At 57.8% G+C, this 16,412-nt stretch overlaps 1 protein-coding gene across 2 annotated transcripts in view; it reads right to left on the reverse strand.

Annotated features, from left to right (window-relative positions):
* CAPN11 (calpain 11) overlaps positions 1-16,412 on the reverse strand; it is a 29,618-nt gene that overhangs the window by 4,251 nt on the left and 8,955 nt on the right. For both annotated transcript variants that reach the window (XM_054021862.1, XM_054021863.1), the window contains exons 2-18: positions 14,653-14,944; positions 13,880-13,949; positions 9,789-9,907; positions 9,420-9,553; positions 9,052-9,220; positions 7,434-7,517; positions 7,265-7,350; positions 6,940-7,014; positions 5,818-5,978; positions 4,785-4,954; positions 4,573-4,584; positions 3,325-3,536; positions 2,754-2,793; positions 2,331-2,396; positions 1,425-1,482; positions 1,277-1,341; positions 70-138 (exon numbers count right to left, since the gene is read on the reverse strand). In XM_054021862.1, coding sequence (XP_053877837.1) covers positions 70-138; positions 1,277-1,341; positions 1,425-1,482; positions 2,331-2,396; positions 2,754-2,793; positions 3,325-3,536; positions 4,573-4,584; positions 4,785-4,954; positions 5,818-5,978; positions 6,940-7,014; positions 7,265-7,350; positions 7,434-7,517; positions 9,052-9,220; positions 9,420-9,553; positions 9,789-9,907; positions 13,880-13,949; positions 14,653-14,898 — 1,836 coding nt within the window. In that variant the 5' untranslated portion in view covers positions 14,899-14,944. The remainder of the gene's footprint in view (positions 1-69; positions 139-1,276; positions 1,342-1,424; positions 1,483-2,330; positions 2,397-2,753; positions 2,794-3,324; positions 3,537-4,572; positions 4,585-4,784; positions 4,955-5,817; positions 5,979-6,939; positions 7,015-7,264; positions 7,351-7,433; positions 7,518-9,051; positions 9,221-9,419; positions 9,554-9,788; positions 9,908-13,879; positions 13,950-14,652; positions 14,945-16,412) is intronic.

The following is a 16,412-nucleotide window of genomic DNA, read 5'->3' on the forward strand; positions in this document are numbered from 1 at the left end:
GCTTCCTTCCCCCCACCCCAGCACGGAGGAGTGTGGAGCACTGGAGCGAGACACAAGTCACCCCCTTACCAGCCAGCTCCGGATCTTGTTCCACAGGATCTGGAATTCCACAAGGCCAAGGCGGGCGCTGCCATCTTTCTGGGGAGCAGAGTCAAGGAGAAAGTGACCACTCCCTGAGTGCAGGGAGAGGCAGGAAGAGGTTGGGAAGGGAGAGGCCCTGGCCACTTGTGTTCATTCAAGATCCCAGGGTACTTGTGGCAAAAACAGGGGTTTTAGCCAGGCCAAATTCTAACCGGCTCAGTTCCATTTGGCCCCTCTCCCTCCCCTGCTGCATGAAATGGGCACAGGATCCCCTCACGCTGCTGTGCTGTGCAGCAGTTAAATAGCTGTTGGCCCCACCCCAGAGGTGGCTGCATTTCTGTGGCACTGTGTACACACAATTTGTGAAGCGCTCTGGGATCAGAGTGGCTGTAAGAGCTGGGCTGGCACGTGCTCCCATCCATCTCGGTGTGCAGTGGAAGGGGGCTGTGGTGGTGTTTAATTCTTGCTCCCCAGTGATCGTGACTCCCTGGCACTGCCCTAGTGGCTCTCAGTGTGAGCCGGGAGCACAGACCAGTGGCTGTCGATTCCCCACTCCATCCCCAGCAGTCAGACAGAACAATGAGGGAGGGGAAGGGGGGATGCTGCTCCACTGAAGGAGTTTGGGTGTATACCCTCACTCAGTCCCACTTGGGGCCAGGGGTCTCCGTGTGTCTGCCCCCGGCCCAGAGATGGAGCAGGTCACTGCTGGGCAGCAAAGGGTCCCAGGCCTGGTGCGTGAGAGTGTACTAATAGAGGGAACTGAGCGGCGGAGTGCTTCCTCTCGCAAAGTGGGAGGCAGAAGAGAAACTAAGGGTGTGGGCAGGCTCTGGGCTGGAGCAGGCACAGCTCCCTGGGCAGCGGGCATGGAGAGGAAGTGAAAGCTTGTTCCAGAAAGCCTGCTGCTCCAGCCTGCACCGTGGCCAATGGGCCAGGTCAGAGGCATTGGAGCAGGGGCCCAGGGTGCTGCTACAGCCGGGATCTAACCTCCCCCCAAGAAATGAGCCTGGGTGAGGGGTACAGAGTAGACATCTGGGTTGCCATGCTGGGCTGGGCCTCTATTGAAACTACCTGGGTTGGGAGTGTCAGCCCCAAACCAAACCCAGCCCACACCCCCACCTCGGGAAAGGGGGTCTCTGCCAGAAGGGTGGGTCCCCACGGGAGAAGCTCCCCTTCCCCCCAGCACAGAGCAGGATACGTCCATCAGGTTGATCATGTTGCGGCAGGACTCCATGCTGAACCCGTCCGTCTTCAGGTCTTTGTCTGGGGGTGGGGGAAGGAGATGCTGTTATTGGGAGAATGAGTCACAGAGCAGGGGAGTGAGCGAGCGAGGGGGCAGCACTTACGTCTGGTGACGACTCTGTTCAGAATAGTCCTGAGCTCGAAGACACTGATTTCCATGTCCTGGCGAGAGGGCAGAGGATTAGCGACGCCCCATCCACTCCACTCAACTGGGCAACTCCCCCAGACTCGCTCACAAGACACCAGGGTGGTGGGTTTCCCTGGTGCCAGGCGTGGGTCAGGCAGCGCCTGGACCCCTTTCTGACCCCGTCAAATCACCCCCCAAGCAGGGATTTTCTCCCTCCCCTCAAGTGCTGCGTGATGGCCCATGTCTGCTCTCTGCTGTTGGTGAAGGAGACCTGCTGGTTTGCAGCACCTCATTGCCAGCCAAGGAAACCCGGTTATAGGCCAGAGCCAGTCTTGCAGCCAGGACCCCCCACCCCAGCTCCACTGAGGTAGCAGGAGGTATGAAGCGGAAGCAGGAAAAGACTTAGGAGCATTGGTGAAGCAGGACTTCCCCACCCGCAGCCTGCGGGGTCTCCATGGGAAGCTGCAGTGGCAGGGGGCAGGGTCTTGCCCTCTAATGAAGTGGGGCATAAACGCTCAGGCCCAGTACTTATGGAGCCGGGTTGTGCCCGACACCCAGAGGGGAGGAGGGGCAGAGCCATTGAGTGACGTGGCCTCCAGCTGGGTACAGAGCATCCCAGCCTTGCCGCAGTGAGGGTTGTCCCCCTTACACGTCTGAGACTGATGTCCACACCCCTGCTGCGGAGCCTGGGTGCTGTTCAGGGCAGGGAGCGTCTCAACCATGCGTGCTCAGTACCCAGCACAACAGGGCCTGATCCTGACAGGGATACAGACAACAACGGCCCCTCCCCCATTTCTGATTCACAGAATGCTCCCAGCCTGCTGCTGGCGCGAAGGGCCCTGGGGCGGGGGGCATTAACACAGCCCAGAGCAGCAGCACCCACCTCTCCTGCAAGCTGCTGGAACATGTTCCTGAAGGCGCTGTCCACGTCGTCCTCCGAGAGCTCTTCCTGGGGTGACACAAACCAGGGGCAGGTTATTAAACAAGCTCTGGACTTTCCCCTCCCACTAAAGCTGAGCTGCCATCACACCTAGGCTCCTACTGAAAAGAGCCAGCAGGGGGAGCTCTCTGCACCCCTCCTCCAGCTGCCCTTCAGCTCCCCACCTGTTCGCTACTGTCACCTGCCCTCCTCCCTCAATTATGCCCTCTTCTCCGCCCCTCAGCCCAATCTGTTCTCTGGCCGAGGGGCCATTTCAAACCAGCATTGGGCACATGAACGCAGCCAGCCCCCAGCTGGAGCTCTTTCCCCCCATACCCCACTGTGCTGCCCTGCACCCCCACTGGCTTGGGTTTGGTGGCCTCTTACCTCATCCGGCAGATCCGCGGTGATCTCCTCATCTAGCTCCCTGGGGACACAAGAGGGAGACACAGTGAGTGAGGGGGCAGCATGCCAGCTGGGAGGGGAGCGGGGTCCTGATAGGCGTGGCGGGCTGTGGGGGCGGTGAGCATGGCTTACCCCCTAGTGTGGCTAGATCAGACAGGCCAGGAGGTTTGGGGAGAGAAACCCTAGCTCTGAGACCCCTGGGGAGAGGGGCCCAAGGAATATGACCTGGGAACCCTGTCCTACCTCGGATCTGGGGGGGAACCAGACACCCAGGGGATACAAAGCACTGAGACACATGGCAACACAGACATGGAGTGATGGGCAGGGAAGGGTCAAGGCCTCTCCCCTGCAGCTGTGTGGGGCTCCGATCCCAATGCCCAAACCTGAGGAGGGGACTGCCCTCCCCCACCCCCATGTCAGTATGTTCTGGAGAAGCTTCCCACTCAGCCAGATCTGCCCAGGGACCACCTGAGCCACGCCAGGCCTGAGCTAGGCTATCGTGTCCCCAGAGCCTGAGCTGAGACCCGGCCGCTTATCTCACATGTGGACTCACTCTGTGTCCGACTGCTTCTCAGTGAAGACGCGCAGGACAAAGTCGGCCTCCTTGTGCGGCTCAAAGGTGGAGGGCACGATGAGGTACTCGCCTGGGGGCAGCCGGATCTTGTTGCTCACCTCCCGGAGGTTGATGAAGGTCTCTGAGCGTGCCCGGGACTGGTTCCGCAGGAAGAACTCCTTCTTCAGATGCACATTCTGGCAGCCCTGGGCCTGGGGACCAGACACACCCATGGGTAACAGCCCAGCCACGGGCAGGGAGGGAGCTGCCCAGGGCCCTGGGCACTGAATACCAACACAGCTGCAGACTCACGGCTCTGGGGTGGAGGGCACCCATCAAACCTACCCACCCCAGACAGACCATCTCCAGGTAGTTGTTAGACTAGCCTGGCCCAGCTAATCTGATGTCTGGTCTCTCAACACAGACCAATGCTGCAGCTTCTGGAGGCAAGGAGATAGCCCCCGCCCCATGTGCGCACGCACACACTGCAGTGAGTGATTACTCCAGGGCAGGGGTGGCCAACGAGAGCCTGAGAAGGAGCCAGAATTTATCAATGTATGTTGCCAAAGAGCCACAGTAATATGTCAGCAACCCCCCAACAGCTTTCCCCACCTGCTCCCAGCATCTCCCACCCACCAGCAGCCCTGGCAATCAGCGCCTCCCTCTCCCCTCATACCTCCCGATCAGCTGTTTTGTGGCATGCAGGAGGCTCTGGGGGGGGAGGGGAGAGGTGCAAGGGCACAGCAGGCTCAGGGGAGGGGCGGGAAGGGGTGGAGTTGGGGCAGGGCTTGTGGCAGAGCCAGGGGTTGAGCAGTGAGCAGCCCCCTGGCACATTGGAAAGTTGGCGCCTGTAGCTCCAGCCCCAGAGTCGGTGCCTATCTTAACTTCTGAAGAGCCGCATGTGTCTCTGGAGCCACAGGTTGGCCACCCCTGCTCCAGGGGGTGGGGATCCTCCTGCCCCCAACCTGAGCGTGCTGAGCCCCTGTGACACTAGCCAGGCCGAGCATCAACCAGCTCCTCCTGGCATTCCCTTGCCAAGCACACTTTGGCATGCTTTCTCCTGCCAGCCCAGGGAAGGCTTGGCCAGGGGTTGCCCTAGCAGGCTGACAGAACTGATGAAAGGCTGAGTGAGACAGGAAATCCCCAGGGCTGATGGACCTCAGGCTCTGAATTAACCCCTTTCTGCCAGCCCTAGCACTCCTCTTCTCACACACTCCAAGCGGTGGGGATTGGCAGCTCAGGACATACCTCCTCCGGGACCTGTGGAAAGGAGAAAGGAGAGATCAGGACCTGTGTGTGGGGAGTGGAGCCCCTGCCCGCTGCCTCTTGAGCTCAGTGCTGTATAGAGGACGAGTGGGGAAAGTCACCCCACTAACAGGGCTTGTGGGATCCCTCTGGAGCTCAGCAGTGCTGCCCCCATGTGGGTTGGGATAGGGGACTCTCCACCCCTAGGGGGTTACCTCGTAGACGGCAAAGCCGATGGTGTGCATGTCTCCCCCCACCTTCCGCTCCTTCCGCCGGTGCTTCTGCATCAAGGCCACCAGGAAGCTGCAGGCCACCTCGTTGTCCTCGGGGTCGTCGTCCTCCTCCAGGAGCTTGATCTTGAACTGGGGGTTAATCCAGAACGTGGCTGCAGGAAAGAGGAGGCGGGATAATGGATCGGGTGAGCAGGCCTCACAGCCTCCTCCCCCATAGTGAATGCTATGCAAGGGGTAGGCTCCTGCATCCCCCCGGTGTCTCTGATCACCAGCCACTCCCTCCTTGTTGCAGGGCTCAGATGTGCTGGGCTACAGTTTGTTCCTCACCCAGGGGTTCTCCTCTGCCAGAGCAGGGACAGGCCCCACAACCCCCACCCCATGGCAGACCTGCTCACAGAGCATCACCGTGCTCCCTGATCACACACACATGAAAACTGGAGTCTTTGGGTATGTCTACACTGCAATGTAAGCCCAGGGTTAGTAGAACTTGAGTTTCTGAACCTAGGGCTTGGGTATGTCTACACTCATTTGTAACCCCAGGTTAGGAACTGTTGAACCCTGGGTCCCAATCTGGGTCTCCAGCGTCTACAATGCATTAGGCAGGTGCAAGTCCAGCTATCCATATCCCAGACTTCCTAGTGCCCTCCCAAAAACGTGGCTGCTTTAGCCTTTTATTCATGGTGCAGTGTGGGAAAACCTGACTGCCCACCAAACCTGGCTGTCCAGAGGACAAAGGAAGTTGGCCCGTGGAATACTTTTGGCAGACTCCCAGAGCATGAGTCCAGTGGGGCTGCGTCTACACTGCAGAGCAACAGGGCTTGAACCCTGGTTCCCGGATTGACTCAGGCTTGGATCCCCCACCCCTCTGGGGTCCTGGGACCCTGGGTTCGAGCCCTGGGTTAGTGCGATTTGTGTGTGGATGGAAAGGGGATTAGGCCTGAGTCTGAATTTGAACCCTAGGCTTACACTGCAGGGTAGACATACCCTTACGGAACAGGCCGGTGGTGGGTGGTACCTGCGTGGTTCCTGCAGCCCCCTGCTGTGCTGCCTCTGCGCCAGGAACCCTCGAACAGAGTCGTGTGCCACTTGCTCACGCTGTCCTTGTCCAGGGCATCAGGGGACAGATTACAGATCTCTAACCTAGAGAACTCCCTCATGAAGTCCTTGAAAGCCATCCTGAACATGGGGGAGGGGAGGCAGAGAAAAGACTAAGACTCCGCAAAGCTTGGATCTCTCCACTAGGGGGTTTCTTCAACGGTGCTGGGGAGGCGGGGGTGCTGGGGAGGCTCCTGGTCTCCCATCCAAGGGGCCCTCGCCTTCCTGGCTTTAAGCCCTTCCCTGTGCCCCACTGCTCAGCTCTCAGACAAGGGAAGGTACAGGGGGCACACTCAGGGGGTCCCATCCAGCCCACCCCCCACTGCTGTCTGAGCCAACAATGCTTGGGGCAGAAAAGGCTATTCTCTCACATTCCTGTCCCAGCCCTATTTGCAATCGCCACCCCATCAAGGCTGAGTGCAGAGGGGGCTCATCTGGGTTCACTGGCAGCAGCCTGGAATAAGTGTCCCTCCTGCTGGCCTAAGCCCCACGCAGCCCAGCTGGGGTCCTTCATATCATCAGCCTAGCTGCGTCCCACCCTGAGGATAGGTTCCCTTAGCAGAGCTGCACGCAGTGAAGCCCTCTGCCAATCCCCCAGCTCTATTTCCATCTTTAAGGCAACAAACCCCACCGGACTTCCTTGCCCTAACTCTGGGCCAAGAAGCAGGCGCTCTCAATGGCGCGCTGGGGAAGGTGAGAGGCACAGCAGGACCACCACGGCAACAGCCTGCAACTGGGACGGGGGCAACAGGATGTGGCGTGCGGACGTGCTACGACAGGTCCCGCTTGCACGCCTGGAGGGCTGGCCAGCTCCGTAGTGTCTGGCTGGGTGGAAGGACTGCAGAAGAGCAGAGTTATTAACTGGGGAGACGGAGACACTTTCCTAGGCTCCTGATTTGGTAGGAATTCAGCCAATTAGGACAAAACATGTGATCCCCCGAGGATCAGAATCTTATGGCCCCGCCCCCCATCTGGAACAGGTGCAGGCTGCCCTGCCTCTCAGGTGCTGAGAGTGGCATCATCTGTCTCTGCTGATACTCACCAGAACTCACCATCCTCCATTTTCAGCTGCAGCTCTTCCCTCTGGGTGGGGTCCACGTTGTCCCACTCAGAGGAGCTGGGATGGCAGGAGAGAGGCAGTGAGATAGGGGACACTAATACTGAACTGTGCCACCCTCCCTGACACGCTCCAGTGCCAGACACTTCAGAGCCCACCCTGGAGCTGCACCTTTATCTGCCGCAGGGGCATCATGCGCTGCGAGCTCTCTCTTAGCAGTGCCATGCAAACAGCACCCGGACCGCACACGACAAGACTTCCCTCCCAGCAGGACCACACAATGCTGGCATGGCACCCGTTTCTCACCCACCCGTCACACCAGGCTCCAGTCCACTCCACCTGACCCCAGGGGTTCCTGATGCGGATGAGCTGTTCCTGGCGACCCCGGTAATCCACCTGGCAAAATTCAGAGGTCAAAGGTTAAACTGATGTCACTGGCTGAACCATGTAATTTCTCTTGGTCCCAGGCAGCCACTCACCTCAGTGAAGCCTGTGACAGAGTAGGCATGCCCCTTTACCAGCTTCTTGAAGGTCACTGCTTCCATATCAAAGGCACTTGTGATCTGAGGGGAGAGGACAAGGAATTGGTGCATTTCCCTCGGCCCAGAGCCAGCACCTCCTCCTCTAGCTAAGGAGACACTGACACGTGCTGCCTGCCCACAGAGAGCCCCCATCCCAAGCTGCTCCAGCCCCGGGGAGGGGCAGGGCACTGTCAACCAATGGATCAGAGCTGGTGATGTGGGCCAATCTATTCAACTCCCCACGACACCCAGCCCCTGCTTGTGCCCCGAGTGCCTGCCTGGTAAACACCTGAACTCAGTGCTATGTAAAAGCATTTCAAGGCACCCAAAACAAAGCCCTGAGCGCCCTCACTTGTCTGGAGATGCTGTCCATGGAGACTACAAGCCCCAGCATGCCTTGTTCCAGCAGCCCTGCCATTCACCTCAAGGTAGAGCGCACTGCATGCTGGGAGCTATAGTCTCCACATGAAAAGAGCAAGTTGCAGTCACTCTCACTATGTTGGGATTGGCCTTCGGGCTCCTGCCAAGCTGCCAAATGTGGCACTGGCCTGGACAGAGATTGCTCCCCCTCACTGCAGCAGCTGCAACGAGGGCTCTGCTGGAGTGATAGCTGCAATGCGACGCCTTGGGGGCGGGGGAGATGAATGGAAACTGCCCACTTTGTAGATGCCTGTACAAGACGGATCGCTCAGTGGTTTGAGCATTGGCCTGCTAAACTCAGTGTTGTGAGTTCAATCCTTAAGGGGGCCACTTAGGGATCTGGGGCAAAATCAGTACTTGGTCCTGCTAGTGAAGGCAGGGGGCTGGACTCAATGACCTTTCGGGGTTCCTTCCAGCTCTATGAGATAGATAGATAGATGTATAGCTCCATGTCTATCTATCTATCTATATATAGACAGACACACCTAGAGCAGAGGTTGTGGAAGGAGGAAAGAATCCCTCTATTGCACAGTACATCCCCTGGGACCCTTCAGGCTGGGGGCTAATGCTGAAGCCTCCACCCTCTTGCTCCTCTCCTCAGAGGGTTGGATTTACCTGCCCCCGCAGTTGTTTGGGAGATTTTGGTTTTATGGCCCCGACATGCCCCCTTGGAAATGGCAGATCAGTGGGTGCTGATTCAAACTTTCACCACAAGGGGGCACATGCCTGCTCCAAAACCCGATAGAGGGGCATGAATGATCTCTCTGCACCCACAGGCCTTCCCCACCAGCAAGACTGGCCCCATCCAGATCCCCTGCCTGAGATGCCTACAGGGACTGTGAACCAGCTCTGCTCCCCAGCCCCCGCTGCTGGGGCTCAGCAGGGGGCCACGCTGTCCTTATGTGGGGGAGATCTGGGTGGGGCACCCCTCAAGCTACGGCCAGCCCTGCTGGGGTGCTGGGGGGACACCAGCTGGGGGTTACCCTCTCTATCAAGGAGCATGTGACACAGCTAAGGAGGATTTTACACCTTCCCCCTTGGCAACTGGGCATGGAGGGGGATGCAGGGAGCAATCTGGCCTCAGAGCCTGAGGTGGAAGGTGGAGAAGGGGCCCCAACCTCCCCACAGCCCCTTAGGGCAGAGGGGCACCCCTTACGTCAATGGAGCAGCCAAGCAGGGATCCTCTATCGAGCGCCTTGCGGATGATCCTAGATAGGTTGCTGGGCGGCCGCTTGAGGTCATACATTTCCGACACGCCCCCAGTGAAGTCCTCAAAGCCCTCTGTGGTACTGCCCCCTGACAGGGCCTCATAGGAGCCGTTCAGCCTGCACACCAGACAGAGCCAGCGGATGAGCGGGATGCCAGGGCAGACAGCACTGGGACTCACCGGCTGCTCCCCAAATCAGAGGCACGAGCCCATTGGAGGAGACACCCCTAGGACGGGATCCCCAGAGATGTGCTCCCCGCTCAGCCCCTCGCCCTCTCTGACCCCACTGTCCCCAGGCCCAGCAGGTTGGCACTCACTTGGCATAGGCCTTCTCCAGCAGGGCACTCCAGAACTCGGAGCACTCTGCCGAGTGCACGAACACCAGCTCCCCATCCTTGGTCGGTAACCGGTCGTCAATCACCACGTCCACCCACTCGCCAAACTGCCAGATCTGGGGAGGGAGGAGAGCCTGGGGTGAGTGGGGCAAGACCAGGCTTCCCTGGACAGGGACAGCTGCAGAGCTTGAGGCAGAGAGGGGCCATGACAGAGCCCAGGAGTTACTCAGTGTAGACGGTCTCAGGCCAGGATTCCACTCCGAGGCCTGGGCCCTCAGCAGGCTGGACCTATCTCGAGGGGCTCTGCAGCACCTGCAGTCGGGTGGGGAGCTGCCCTGCCCTGGGCCTTACCTGGAAGTGGAAGATTCCAGCATAGTCCTCCTGGAAGCTCTGTCCATGGGGCACCACGCGGTGCAGGAGATTCTCGTTGAGGGTGAGGGAGCCAATGGCAGCCAACAGCCAGCAGTCACCTGGAGAGCAGGAAGCTGGGATCAGCCGCCAGACCTGCCCCCAGCCTCTCCCTCTCTACAGCTTCCCTGCTGAGTCACTGGGACCAGAGATTGTGTCCCTCCCTACTCTATCGCACCCCCCCTCCCTCCCTGCACAGCGCCACATGGGATCCTCCAGCCTGCTGTCCATTATGATACAAGAGCCAGTTGCATCCCCAGGGCCCACAGAACCCAGGCACCGAAGGAGTTAACAGGGGTGAGGTGGGGGAGTCCCAGCAACTTCCTCCCAGGGATGCTGGGCAGGGGGGGACCCAGGATGCTCCACCCCCACAAAACCCCTGGTTAGCCCTGTGGAAGCAGAAGGATGTGCCCCCCCAGCACCCTCCATCCTCCCACGTGCTCTGCAGGAAGGACCAGGGCCTGGTGAGGTGGCACTGACTGAGGGGGATGGAAACACAGACCCACCCAGACCCCAGGCTTTGGGCACTGTGCCCAGGGGTTCACACTCCTCCCCAGAGCATCCGGGAATAATGGGGGAGGGCAGGAACTTCTGGGAGGCCAGCCAGCTTGTGCCTCACCCCCAGGTGCTCCTGTCAGTCAGAAGGGAACAAGCCAGGCTGCCCTGCTGCAGGCAGGAACCATGCAGTGAGTGACAAGCGGCTGAGGGCGGAGACGCCTGGGCGCTAAGGGAGACAGATAGGATTACCACCTCTGAAATGCCAAAAAACTGGCATCCCCTCCCACACGAGGCAAGCCCAACCCCCAACCACAAGGCAATTCTGCAACCCCCCCACCACCTCCAACAGCCCCTTATAGTATCTAGAGCAGGGGTCGGCAACCTTTCAGAAGTGGTGTGCCGAGTCTTCATTTATTCACTCTAATTTAAGATTTTGCGTGCCAATAATACATTTTAACGTTTTTAGAAGGTCTCTTTCTATAAGTCTATAACATATAACTAAACAATTGTTGTCTGTAAAGTAAATAAGTTTTTTAAAATGTTTAAGAAGCTTCACTTTAAATTAAATTAAAATGCAGAGCCCCCCAGACCCGTGGCCAGGACCTCGGCAGTATGAGTGCCCACTCTCGCGTGACTCAAACCCTCTCTCACACACGCGTGCAGTGCACTTGCGTGGTGGTGGGCAGACAGCTGCTGTATTTTTAACCGTTTTCATTGGTTATTGCTTAAACTGCAGAAGTGGGAACACTGCAGCATCTTTAGCTGGACACAGACACTTTTAACAGTAGATATCCCAGTGTGTTGGGAGAATAATGCAAAACTTTAGACCCATGTAAATAAAAAAAAATACCCTGGCAGATTAAATTATTTTTCTGGTAACTGGCAAATCCAGCAGGGAAATGGCACAGGCTGGCAGCGGTGGGGGAGCAACAGAGAGTGGGCACAGGCTGGCAGGGGTGGGGATGCAGAGGGAGCGCCCAAGAGACAGAACAGGGAAGCTCCCAGCAGGAGAAGAACCAGGACCAGACTCGGGGGGCGCCCTGGACTGGACTCGGGGGTGGTGGGGAGAGGGTGTGCCCTGGACTGGAGTCGGGGGCAGGGCCTGGTTTTGATATCTCCTTGGGAATTCTAAATATAGCCACGGCACCAACTCACACACCATCACCACAGCAACCCTCAAGCCACAGGCTGCCCTCCCCTTGTGACTCAGCTCCCTAGGAACTTCCTGCCCGGGCGTGGCCAGGCCCAGAACACCCGCTCCACTCACGCCTGTCCTGGAGGTACAGTGATGCCATGGGGACACCAGAGAGTGGCTCAGCCTTACCCCCGCTGTGCCAGTGCCCCCCAATCCTGGCCACTAACTCCCCCTGCTCTTCCAGTCTTGGGGCCCCACCCCCAGCTCCACCAGTGCCCCTCATTTCTGACCCACAGCCCTCCCCATTGGACCATTCCAGTCTTGGCCCATCCACCCAGCTCTGCCTATGCCTCTTGATCCTGACCTGCAGCCTCCCCCCTCTACTCTGGCCATGGCTCTCTCCTGGACAGACTCTCATGAACTAACTGCCATTTGGGGCTCAGTTTTGGCTGCTGTAAGGGAGTTAGGGATCCTGCCTCTCTCTTCCCAAGACTGTGCCCAGCCTGGCTCTGTGGCTCCCCATGCAGGTTCATGCTGCTGTGCCCATGGCAGTTCCGACATTCCCAGAGCTCCCAAGGGGTTCTACAAACTAGACACAGTAATCACTTCCCCAGACATTGAAATGCAGCCATCTCTGGGGTGGAACATAGCAGCTGTTTAACACACATCAGCACACAGTATTTTAGGAGACCCTGCTCTCGAGATCCACATGTTCAAACCATATCTAAATCCTGCCACTTCTTCCTACGCAGCATCTTAAAAATCTGGCTACACTACCAAAATCATCATCATCTCTGCTCCTTGACGAATGCTTGGAAGTGTCCAGGTTCACAGGGGTGTTGTAGGGCTGGGGTGTATTTACAGGAGTGTTATATGAAAGACACAGGAGGTAACTGCCCAGCTCTGCTTGGGTACCGGTGAGTTTCAAGCTGGAGTACTGCATCCAATTCTGGGTGCCACACTTTAGGAAAGAGGTCGATAAATTGGAGAGAGGCCAGAGGACAGCAACAAACATGATGAGTGGTCTAGCAAATATGATATATGAGGAAAGGTTAAAAAAATTGGGGGGGGGTGTGAGGGGTTTAATCTTGAGAAAAGAAGATTGAGTGGGGCTCTGAGAACAGTCTTCAAATATGTGAAGGGCTGTTGTAAAGCAGACAGTGACCAATTGTTCTCCATGTTTTCTCAGGGTAGAACAAGAAGTAATTGGCTTAATCTGCAACCAGGGAGATCTGGGTTAGCTATCAGTAAAGCTTTCGAATTGTAAGGATAGCTCAGCACTGGAATAGATTACCTAGGGAGTCTGTGGAATCATTGGAGGTTTTTAAAAACAGGTTAGATTAACACCTGTCAGGGACAGGCTAGGTTTCCTTGGTCCTGCCTCAGCACAGGGGGCTGGACTAGATGAACTCTCAGGGTCCCTTCCAGTCCTACATGTCTATGATTCCATATCATCTTGCTCCCCTTGAGCCCATTCAAAATGCTGCTGCTAAGATTACCTTGCCAGCGAAGCTCACTCTGTGTCACCTTCCTCTTTGGGTCCCTCCACTGCCCTGCCCCCTTCTTCTCCAAGACATCAAACACAAGCTACTGGTTTTTATCACAGCTCAGCCCCACCTACCTAACAACTGTAATATATTATCCAGACATCTACCCCTGCGAGCCTTTGCTGACCACTGGCCACCTTTGTGCTTTCTCCCTTGCCCCCCTCATGCCTGGAAGGCACTCCCTGTGAAAATCAGCAGAGCCACTGCACAGTCCTTCCAATTCACCTCCACCACGCTGCCCACAAAACACTACGCAAGTGAGCAGCCACCACCGCCGATCACAGTCAGAGCACTGCTACTTTGCCCTGTCCCACGTTCGTTGACTGTTGTCTCTCATCACGTGCCAAGGTTGAAAGCTCTCGAGCAGGAACTGGCTTATTACGGACATGTATGCACAGTGCCTGGCACAATGGAGCCTGGATTCCTGACTGGGATGTCCAGGGACTACTGTAACCAACAGTCAGTCACACACAGTAGTGGTGAAGGGTTGTGAGCCCCTGCCCTTTCCATAGTGCTAAACAGGAGGGAAGTCCTGCTTAGATCCTGGCAAGATGTGAAGGAGATCCCAGGATGGAACCAGAGCTGCAGAGCTTGGTGGGATTATGGTGGAAGAACAGAAGTAATAGCAGAGTTGATTCAGCGGGGGCACTGGGGTCAATCCCCCAACTCCTGGAGAGAATGCTGGGAAACTGACCCTTACAAAACCCTAGCCCCTGCCACCAGGATCCCCTCTTTGCACTTGAGAGGGCCCCCCAATTTCAATCCATTCAAACACTCCTCACACAAACACCTCCTCCCAGCCCTGTACTGAACACCAGGTGCTGCTGTGCAGGGATTGGATGGACTGTACTTACCCAAAGCCCCCTGGCAGATATCTGTCCTTGTGGCGCCTCCAACAATAAACTGAGGGTCCCCCACGATTTCCTGCAGAGGAGCAGAAAGACTCAAATACTGGTGCAAGCTCTCAGCAGGATCAGCACTCTGATCTCTGGTTCAGGGGGCAGGGGTGACCACGTGGCAGTGTCTGACAGCACCCTCAGGGGAGAGGGGTGCCAACTGCCACCAGCAGTGGGTAAGGGCCTTGACTGTAACCACTCCAAAGGGGTCAGTGGGGAAACATTTTGAGACCTTCTGCTGCAGAGCCACAGGCCCCAAACCTCATTAGTGGCAATGGTATGAGGGCTTACACTGAGGGCCTCCAGTCACTGAAGGCAACGTGCTCACACCCCTGTGCAGGTCCAATTCCATCCAGAAAGGGCAGGGGTGATACAGAGACCAACCCTCACATTTCAATGCCCAGATCTAACCAAGGGAAAAAGAACTCACTACAGAAGGCAACCGGTTCAGAGGGTGCAAGAGACAGAACTCCCTTGGTACCCCTGGCTCCGGGCACCTGTGGGGAAGGAGGGTGTCTGAAGGAGATGGGGCCTGGGGCAGGCAGAGGGGTTTGGAGTGCTTGGAAGATTGGGGACCAGGGTTCAGGGCAGGCAAAGGGATCCAGTGTGTAAGGGACAGGGCCACAGCCTGGGTCACCATGGCAGAGCAGCTCTCACAGTCCAGGGCCTCCTGGCCGAGTGGATCCAGATGGACATTGTAGGCCTCACAGAGGAGAGAGCCAAGCACTTACCGATGGGCGCTTCCAGCGCACCCCCTGGGTCTTGCCAGAGTTTGGCCCCAGCTCCTTGAAGCCAAGGGCAGAGGGGACAGGTGGGAACTGGGGGTCCTCGAAGAGCGTGCCACTCTCCAGGCACGCCTGCTTCAGGGTGTCGTAGTCCTGGTTCAGGTACTTGACGGCATTGCTGTGCTCACCCACCCCTTCCGCTCGCAGTCGGTCTCTCTGCAGCCGGGAGGCAATTCCCCCGAAGGGCATCATAGTGCAGCTAGCCAGGAACAGGCAGCGCTAGCTTCAGCACCTCCCCCTGTGATGAAAAAGGCACCAGGAGATGAGACGTGGCACAGTAGTGTGTGAGGCTGAGGGTGGGGGGGAAGAGTAGATTCAGGGATGGCTGGAGACAGGACTCCCCCATGGGAATAGAGTTTGCAAGAAGAATCTGGGCTAGGCAGAGAAGAGACAGGTTGGGGGTCAGGGGCCCTGGCAGAACTGTGTGTGGGGAGCCCAGGGCTGGGATAGCAGGGGGGCTGCAGGTCAGGGGTGAGGGGCCCTGACAGAGCTGTGTGTGGGGAGCCCAGGGCTGGTCCAGTTTGAGATGCAATGGTGAAGCCTTTTGGAGAAGCTTGTACAGCACCTGACTGCTGTATGCTGGACTCTGACTATTACTTTCAGCCATTACGTTAACAGGCTGGAAAGTTAGTCCCACCCAGTAACCATCTTCCTTTTGACAGACTGTTGTGAGGAAGCCCAGAAACCAAATGACCACGCACGGCAGGCCAGTTGGCAGCGCAGAAAGGACCCCTGGGGTGGCCTCCCACAGTCAGGGGCCATTCCCACACCCCATTCCATAGCATAGACACTGTCGCTTCTGTGTAGAACTGGGCCGTGGCATCCAGCCTGACAGGCCACTTTTCCATCCACAATGGTGTTCAGCCGAACAAACAGAGCTGCCCTGGACCCCAGCTGGGAGCAGATTGGGGAGGGGGCGGCTCCGCTGCTGAAACTCTGCACAGAGCTACAAACAGCGATTTGGGACTTGCCTGGAAAGGGGCCAAGCACGCAGGAATCCTGGCTGCCTCAGCCCCCGTCTCCCCCACCAAAGGCAATGTGCCCACTGTTCATCACTGCCCACCAGCACTTCAGAGCAATGAACTTTTCACTCCAGCGCTCTGTTCTTGCTGCTTACAGCGCCTCCTGTGGAATCAGGCTGCGATTGGAATAGATGGGAGACCTGCCAGACCCAGCACCCCTGCCCCACTCCCCATAGTGCCTCCTGGGGGTGTCTGGGACTGGAATGGCTGGGAGCTGCCCCCACCACCAGCATTCTCCTTACGGTGCCTCCTACTGTGGGAGGCTGGGACTGGAGATGCTGGGACTCTCCTAGACCACTGTTTTTCAAAGTTTGGGTCACGACCCTGTACTGGGTCGTGGAACGCAAGGCACTGGGTTGCCTTGCTCAGCACCCAGGGACCCTGTCCCTGGCAGCCGGTCAGTAAAAACTAGTAGTAAAACTAGAAGTCCCTACCCGGAAGCAGCCAGCAGCAGGTCCGGCTTGTAGGCAGGGGGGCCTTGGGGCTCCACGCGCGGCCCTCGCTCCGAGCACCAACTCCACACTCCCATTGGCTGGGGAGCTGGGGGTGGTGTTGCCCAGGCGCCTCTGCCTAGGAGCCGGACCTGCTGGCTGCTTCTGGGGTGTAGCGTGGTCCACGGTGCCAGGACAGGCAGGAAGCCTGCCTCTGCACCCCAGCTGCACTGCTGACCGGGAGCCACTGGAG

The sequence above is a fragment of the Malaclemys terrapin genome, chromosome 3 (genome assembly GCF_027887155.1).
Source record: "Malaclemys terrapin pileata isolate rMalTer1 chromosome 3, rMalTer1.hap1, whole genome shotgun sequence".
In the NCBI taxonomy this organism is placed as follows: domain Eukaryota; kingdom Metazoa; phylum Chordata; order Testudines; family Emydidae; genus Malaclemys; species Malaclemys terrapin.